General features: G+C 38.6%; 2 protein-coding genes and 1 long non-coding RNA gene across 4 annotated transcripts in view; 1 reads left to right on the top strand and 2 right to left on the bottom strand.

The window, feature by feature from the left end:
- LOC108356428 (putative sodium-coupled neutral amino acid transporter 11) overlaps nucleotides 1–8711 on the bottom strand; it is a 373427-nt gene that overhangs the window by 314618 nt on the left and 50098 nt on the right. The window lies entirely within an intron of this gene.
- On the bottom strand, nucleotides 769–1745 carry LOC108356455 (uncharacterized). The gene is made up of 2 exons (XM_017607568.1): nucleotides 1300–1745; nucleotides 769–1237 (listed from the first exon to the last, which is right to left on the bottom strand). Exons 1-2 carry the CDS (start codon nucleotides 1698–1700, stop codon nucleotides 1198–1200), a joined length of 441 nt encoding a protein of 146 aa, XP_017463057.1. The 5' UTR covers nucleotides 1701–1745; the 3' UTR covers nucleotides 769–1197.
- LOC108356465 (uncharacterized) lies at nucleotides 1620–2226 on the top strand. The gene is made up of 2 exons (XR_001846605.1): nucleotides 1620–1710; nucleotides 1793–2226. It is a non-coding gene; the product is annotated as an uncharacterized LOC108356465 (long non-coding RNA).

The raw sequence follows: 8711 nt of genomic DNA, 5'->3' as shown, positions 1-8711 counted from the left end.
TGTTGAATACCTCGTACAATGGGATTCGTTGCTCTTTGCTCCATGTGAGGAACCACCAGCTGTTCTGCCAATTCCATGAGGAATACACGTCTTCGGTCGGTCCTCTTGACATGCCCCAATTTGTCATGAATGACAAATGCAGCCAAGCCCGCCACGTCCAGCATGTTATAGAACAGAGCTAACGGCCACCGGTTTGTGCCCCGTTTGCACGTGTTACCGCTAACCATCTGATCCATGGTGTCCACTCCGGATTTATACTTATTGTAGTCCAGAATTTGAAATGGCTTCTTCGATGGCTTCGATGAGTCGACGGCGGAATTGTAATGTTCGGTCGAGATGAGAACCACAACTTTTTTCTTTTTTGGCACGTATGAGCATAGTGCGATGTTATTATTGTGGTAACCGAATACTGTACTGAATACATCTCGTTTTGGATCCAACATCTCCTTCGGTATGCAGGCTTTGTTTTTGCGCATGGTTCCTACATATGCCAACCGTTTTGTCACCAAAGCCGTGGCCAAATCAAAAGACGAGAAGAAATTATCGGCATATATTGTTCGTCCAGAACCGGCGTATTTTTCGACCAATTTAAGAACAACATTCTCGCCTTGATTTCCCGCACGCGCTTCATTTGCCTGTTTTCCAACATATATTATTCCTTTCAGTGGGTAATTGGAATTGGCGTCACACATCCACCAGACTTTAATTCCGTATTTTGCTGGTTTCGATGGAATATACTGGGTGAAACGCGTGTGGCCTCGGTACGGGAACAATTGCTCATCTATAGTTATCTGGGCACCCGGAACATATAGACGCTCCAAGTTGCTCATGAGCATGTTCCAAATGTCGTCAATGGCGGCCGATTTGCTTTCTAATAGTCGAGCGGGTCTCGTGTTGCCGTTATCGAATCGAATATATTGTAGAATAATTTTATAGCGGTGTGCAGACATCGTCGCCCTGTAGATAGGGTTTCCGTTGTTGCCCCACAACTCAAGAGCAGGCTGACTGTTTGACCCGAATATGCCGGCAAACAAAGTTAGGCCAAAAAAGGCGTATATTTCATTTTCGGTTACAGGTTTCGTCCACGTTCGCGGTGTCTGGTCAGGATTCTTGGCACACCACAGGCGGCATAGTTCCTGGGCCTTTCGGTTCGTTTCACGCACAATTATACTAACGATTTCCGGTGTTATTATCGATTTAAATATTGAAACCGGGGATCGCATAATCCCTGGAGCCGGGCCTTCGCGACCCACAATAGCGCAGTTATGCGCACGAAGTCTACCTGTGCACGGCGGAGCGCTTGACCAAAGCTTGCCATCCTTTGAACGGTATTTAATAATCGAGCTCGCCGAACGAGGCTCCTCGTCCATATCGACGGCTTCAAGCGCTTCGGGTGCAGCTGCAGCGCCTTCATATAAATATTCCAAATCCTCATCATCGTCATATGGAGTCTCGGTTTCTATAACGGTCTCAGTCTCAGCATCGGAAGCCGCATCTTCTAACGTCGGCACATAATCAGGATCCGTGACGTCGTCGCCTTCGAATGCATTGATTTCCTCGGCTTCTCCATCAGCACCGGCCAACCATATTGCTAACCTTTCTTCCATTTGCCTCCTCTCTTCTTCCGATAAATTTTGATATCTTGTGGTGCGATTCACCACGTCCATCATATCATCATCGATACTGGATGCTGAAGCCATTTTTCTATATGTAAACAAACAGAAAAAATTACACTTACCTTATATTTTTATGGAGAACCCCAAAATAAATTCACTTCAATAAAAACTTACAGGTGTTTGCACTACAGCTTCACTCGTTTCAATAAAAACTCACAGATGTTTACACTACAAACGCTGCTGCTATACACGTTGCATGCGCTCAATTCAATCTGAACGTTCTATATAAAGTTTTACAGGCACCACCAAAAAAACTAATATTTTTAATTTTCAAATCGAAACGGTTTCATAACAGCTATTAGATGAGAAATATTATTTATTTCGCCGGTAAGAGTTATAATACAGCGTTTATTTTTTACGTTGCTTGATAACAGTTATTTTCCAGCTTTTATTTTTTACTTTGTCTGATAAGTGTTATAAGTTAACGATATCTATGAAGATGGAGATGAAGTGGAAGGTAAATATGATGAAAACAAAAGTGAGATAGTGAAAAAACTCTCTTCAAGCAATGTAAAAAATAAGTGTTGCGAAATAACTCTTATGAGCAACGGAAAAAATATTTCTCCGGCATAACAGTTATCAGGCAAGGTAAAATATAAACGTTGGGTTATAACTCTTATCGGCGAAATAAAAAAATTTTCTCATCTAATAACTGTTATGGGGCAAGGTTTTTGCGATAAAACTTATAACTGTTATGTCCGTGGTCAAAACATTTTTAAAACGCCTGCTCCAGCATTCATGCCACACATAGGTCTGCACAGACCTGTTTGGTCCGTTTGAGCCATTACGTTTGCAAACACTAATAAAACCCAACACAAACACAAAAGAGGTCTGATTTTATGCTTATTGTGTTCGCCGTAGCCGCTTCTAGGAAGTCATGGAAGGATTCGTCTCTAGCACGCAAAACTAAAAAGTTATACACACGTTTATGTGCAAAAGGTCTGCACAGACCTGGTTGAACCTCCTAGGGTTAAATATTTTTCGTTTAGTTTTTATTTAAGTACTATGTCTCATACTCCATAAACCATTCAAATTCAAATTCCTAACTGTGCTGCAAACTTGATAGAACTATTTCGAGTATTCTGTTTTGTAGCCCATCAAACTTTAGTGTAGTAAAGTGTAATCTTGCATCTTAAACGAAAATATTTAAATATGGGAATGCCTTCAAGAGCGTGCGTAAAAAGAGTTATAAAAAATCAGCGCGATTAATTATACTAAAATTTAATGGGCTATAGAACTGCATACTCATAAACTGATTTAAAATATTGAAGTTTTTATAACAGTTTCTAGAATTCTACTAAATTTCCAACACAGTTAGAAACGTGAATTTATTTGTTTATGTTATAATACTTATGAGCCATCCTTAAATAAAAAATTTACGAAAACTATTTAGCATGAAAACTATTGTAAATATTCCAAATTCTATATTTCTTATGAGATGCCGGAAATTCTATGTATTACATTTCAATAAATTTAATCCAATTTAACGCTGAGTTATCACAAATAATCATTCAATATATCATCGTTTTTCTCATTTTTTGACACGACTTAGTTCAGATTTTTAATTATAGGTATCCCAGAAATACCCACTATACGTAACAAATATAAATTATTTATAAGAATAACGGTTTTAGAAAATAAAGGAATAATTGACACACAGTTTGCTTCAAAAAGTAAATTAGTTCAAAATAAATAGCTCTTTAAACATAAAATGAAGTATTTTTATTTACAAAATTGTATGCGTGCTTTTTTAAAGAAAAGGCTCTATACTATACTTATTAGAACCAGCTCAAAACTAACCACATTTTTTCTAGCCCGGAGGTGACCCTTTTTGAACTATCTAAGAACTGTTGTTATATGAACTGTATCAGAACCATCTAAGTCAGAGTCAGCTCAGATCAAGTTCAAAAGTTCTGCAGAGGGCGACAATTGTCACTTCGTAGGACATCGCCATGATAAAAAAAGACAGTTGCAAACATTGAGTTGGGATAGATGAAGAACCAGTACCGTCCCTTTTCAGGCTAGCTCAGCGCAAGTTCTGAACCAGTTTGATTTGCTGCAGGGTACTTACAATTTTTATTACTTTGGGTTAGTAATTTAATACACCGGCTTCCTTCGTATAGTTTTCGTTGTTGTTGGTGCTGTTTCCTCCTGTAGTCACCTTTTGTGAATTTTTCCGTTTTGTTTTTCAGGTTTTTGGTTCAACTATGGCGCTAAAGGACCAATGTTTAACTCCTGTGGTATATTAGGGGTCCGCGGCGCGGAAGCAGATACCAGACTCCGCGACGGACGAGTCGAAGCCGCACCCCGCAGCAGGAGAGCAAGAGACGTACCCAACTGAACCGCCAATCTCGGCGTGCTAGTAGAAGCCGAACCCCCTTGAACACGAAAAAGAGTCGTACGCCACAGCGGTCGACACAAGACCGGAACACATCAGCACAGCGACGCTCCGTACGGTTCGCCCGAACTCCTTCTCGTAAACGAAGTGTTGGCTTCCGACATACAAACCGAGGCATCGGGACGGCGCGCTATCAAAAGGAAAGGGCGAGATCCCTACTCGCCTCCGCGATTCGATCCTTGTCGGACCTTCGAAACGTTTTTTAATGACTGCACAAGTGCATGGCGGCCCAGGATGGCTAAATCCCTTTTAGCCAAACAGCTGTATCGTGTGTAGGGGCCTTTAGGACTGCCTTTTCCGATTCGAAACACACATCCCATCCCCAATTATCTCCGATTGGTTTTTTTGCTTATTAAAAACAATATATGTATATCTCTGCGGTTACATTAAATCGTTTAATTTTTGCTTTATTTTGAATTTATATTGTGAACTAATAATAACGCGAATAAGTGAATTGCGAGTTTTTAAAATAAATATATTCGTGAATATAGACAATATACCACTGGAGTTAAACATAGAATTAAGACTTTGAATTCTATAGAGTCACTATTATAACGTGGGTATGGGTAATAAACCATTAGTAGACTAATGTATTAATCTAATCCTTAGCACGTGCATTTGCGCCATTGCGCATTCATATGACCTATTCAAGATAGACTCACCCCTAGTAACCATACGAGATGGGTATGGGTGGATCATCGATGGACACTTCAAGCTAATTCATGTGGTAAATTTGGAACGATACGAACTGGCAACAAATCGGCTCGAGTGGGCAATAACTACCTTAAATGAAACAACAGCATCTACAGAGGTACTACTATTCCAGCTAGGCAGAATCCGCACACGTTTAAACGAACTAAGAGGTCCCGAGACGGCTAGATTAAAACGATCTATTAACTGGATTGGGTCAGCTTGGAAATGGATTGCTGGCTCACCTGATGCTACGGACTGGGATGAGGTCCTCCGAAACGAAAATTCCCTTAATAAAAATAACGAGCAGCAGTACAAGGTGAATGATGAAATTTTTAAGAAAACTAATCAGTTATTGCAGAGGCTCAATGGCATTGTGGTCGCCACCAATGATGTAATCAACAAGAAGAACTTGGACAGGATTTCCCAAGAAGTGCAGCATAAAATCTTTATCCTGAATGAAGACGTCAACGAACTGATCCGTGCTTGTCAGATGGCTAAGGCAGGAGTCGTCAACACCAACCTTCTGAGTATAGAGGAAGTTAACCAGCTTGTCAGTGAGATCGACGTTCTTCCATAGAGCAACGCCATCGAAGCCATTGAATATAGCAAACCATCGATCTACACCAACAACACACTCCTCTTATACGTGTTGTCTCTACCAAAAGTCACAGAAGCTAGATGTAATCACCTGAGCGCAAGAGCTAACATACAGAACGGCGTCCGAGTGGAATTGGCATATCAAACAATCCTGACCAATAAACATCAGACATTCGGCATCAAAGAACACTGCTTGCAATTATCTGCTACCATGATCTGCGAAGGGAAATCACTCGACCTGCTACCAGAATCTAGTTGCCTGACTCGTCTTCTCAAGGGAGGACAAACAAGTTGTACTTACGCCACCTGTAACGTTCCACTGTTGAAATCATCAAGGATGATACCATTTCCCTTGACAATTTTATAGGGATTGTAGAATCAGGTAACGATTCAAATACACTTAATGGTTCTTATATCCTCCAGATGGACAATGAGACCGTAGCAATCAATGGCAAAAACTACTCGAGTACTAGTAGGTCAGGCGTACAGGTGCTTCCACCAATCTTGGCCAGCGTCACTAACCGCAGTGTGGTAATGAACCTTAACCTGATACACGGGATGACAGCCCATAATATAAAGCTCCTGGGATACCTCACGGAGAAAACCAATTGGTTTGCGTTCACCGAAGGTTTGGTGTTAGTCATACTAATGTTATCTTTGGCATATTTGGAGAAGGATTACGGCGAAGATACACCTACCTGCATTGAACATTGACAACAAGGCATTGACAAACCGAAGAACGTCCATCTAGTCTGCGGGACGCAGATCTTTAAAGGGGGAGGAGTTAACACATCCGCCGTCACCCAACATGTTGCATTCCCACAGTCCAGCAATACACGTGCGCCATGTCAGCATAATTGTGGTTCACAACATAATTGACATCCTACACCTTTGTCAAGGCCAAGTGCATTTCATCATATTATGCAATAGCAATATTGCACAACGTTATCAGACACCTATGGGAACCGTCGGCCACAGTTAGTACCTCTGGCTAATGCTTACGCAACCATTAGTATAACGGAGCCAATGCATTAGGTATTGCAGCGGTGTCAGCATAATTTCATTTCACACGGTTGTGAAATCAGTGTGTTGCATATTCCAAGTTACCTGTGGCAATTCAAGGCCAAGGCGGCTCACTGACGTCGCCTATGTCTGGCTATAGAACAACGGCAGCGGAACAGGCTATAAAGGGCGGCAGAACTCGGAGCAGCGGCAGTTGCATCGGGGTGTTACTATAGTGAATTAGGCTTATTTATTTATCTCAATAAAGACCTTTTATTATAACGTTTACATTACCTCTTTTAATTCCAGGGCAAGTTGGCCCTTTAATTTTTTTGTTGTTCAGGACCTTCAGTCCTTAACTTACATATATGTATCGATTTTATTACCTAAAATAATAATAACAAAACTATTCAATTTGATTACTTAAGGGTAATCACAGTCTTGTGCATACAGTTTTGCATGTGAATATTTCGATGCGTTTGCACATTTGCAACAATCAAATGCAAACAGTTACCATGGTAACATGTATAAAATATCAAATGCATCGAGATGTGCAAATGAAAGACTATGCACCGCTACTTTTTTATAAAATTAATGCTTATCCTACAAAAAAAAAACATAAAAATAAAACTTCTAAACACTATCGGCAAGAAAATTGCCAAATATCAGGGCTGCAAAACTGGATTCTCAGAATTCTTCCACAAAATCTGATTAGAAAGGTGCAAATTTAAATTCAAATTTATTGATTTTTCAAAAGTTTTTCCAAGTTTAGAAATTTTATTTTTATGTCTATTGTGTGATATAAATTATATTTTCATACCAAATTAAAACAAAAAATTTTTTGTTAAAAATTCTCTGGACCAATAATTTTTTGCGGGACTGCGAAATTATTTCTAAATAAAGTTTATTATTTGTGAATTTACATATGGTCATTTAAGCTATTATTTTGTGCTTTTAAAAATCCATTCCAGTAAAGCCAATGAATGGCCCATAGTCATAGTCGCAAGTTAAAACTTCTTCTTGTTAAAATTCTGTTACAGTTTTAAAAAATAATATAGATTTTAGAAACAGCGTTTTCTTAAGACGGGAGAGAACAGAGCTCTCCAAAAATTACTCAGAAATATAAATAAATATGAGTATTTTAAATAGTTCACCCTGTGTCCGCGGCAGTATTGCGGATTTTGCAAGCCGTGTAGTCGTGGGTTCGAATACTACTGCTACCAAATATTTTTTTACATCTTTTTTGCTCTTTTAATTATAATTTTTTTTATGTAAATGTAGTTGTGGCCTTTTCAACTGAAATCAAATTCCCACAAATTACATTAACCTGAAATAATTATGTTAAATACCATAAACAAAAAATTAAATAATGTTTATAATTAAAACAAAAATAAAAATAAATAAATTATTTTAAGGATCGCTCGTAGTGCTACGGAGTTTACTACTACATATAACTGCAAAACAAAAAATACTTCTTAGAACCTCATATTAGCTTTTACAATCACGTCCCCCTCATTTTAAAGTTAAAATTCTGTTTTTGTGATAAAATGCATTTTAAGTTGACTACGACAGAGTTAAAATGGTGATTAGTATAAAATACAATTTTAATCGATCAAAGCTTTTTAACCGACTTCAAAAAAATTAGGAGGCTTTCAACTCGTCGGAATATTTTTTGTATGTTTGTTACCGCATAACTTTGGACACATCAACCGATTTCTATTATTTAAATGGAAGGTGGTACCTCCGAGGTGGTTCCATACTCATTTGGTTTAGATCCTATCATTGGACCAAGAATTAACAATGTTCTAAAATTTTTATACATATGAGTAGTCCACTTAAAAAGGGCGCTATGTAAAATTTTTTAGATATTTAGTTTTTGGTGGGTAACGTACCAGTATTTAAAGTAGTTTCATGTCCACTAACAACACAGTGCAAAATCTTTCTATATTCTGGAAAAAGTAGCATCAAATGTTAACTACTCATGCAAAAGTCGCTATAATGTACCACCAAATGTCAACTAGCCTTTCAAAAGTCGCTATACTTATTTATACACTTTTAACAGTCCCCATCTTCGTATGAACGTAGAAAACTGCAAGAAAACGTGGTAGTTTCGGTACCTAATGGAAGAGTTAGTAAAAAAGAAGCAGACCAATATTCATGGAGGAGAGAACGCGAAAAGCTTAAAAAGCTAGCCATGTAAAAGTCACTTTTTCAAAACTTACTACATTAAACTTTTATACCCGAGCGCACTTGTGCACAAGGGTATATTAATTTTGTTCACATAACGGTTGTTTGTAACAGCCAAAACGAATCGAGATAGATATAGACAAATGTATACATAAATG

This window comes from Rhagoletis zephyria, unplaced genomic scaffold (genome assembly GCF_001687245.7).
Source record: "Rhagoletis zephyria isolate East Lansing unplaced genomic scaffold, Rhagoletis_zephyria_1.1 Rzeph_scaffold_00172, whole genome shotgun sequence".
In the NCBI taxonomy this organism is placed as follows: Eukaryota; Metazoa; Arthropoda; class Insecta; order Diptera; family Tephritidae; genus Rhagoletis; species Rhagoletis zephyria.
The sequence above is the reverse complement of the archived record's forward strand: the minus strand, read 5'-3'. Positions and strand labels throughout refer to the sequence as shown.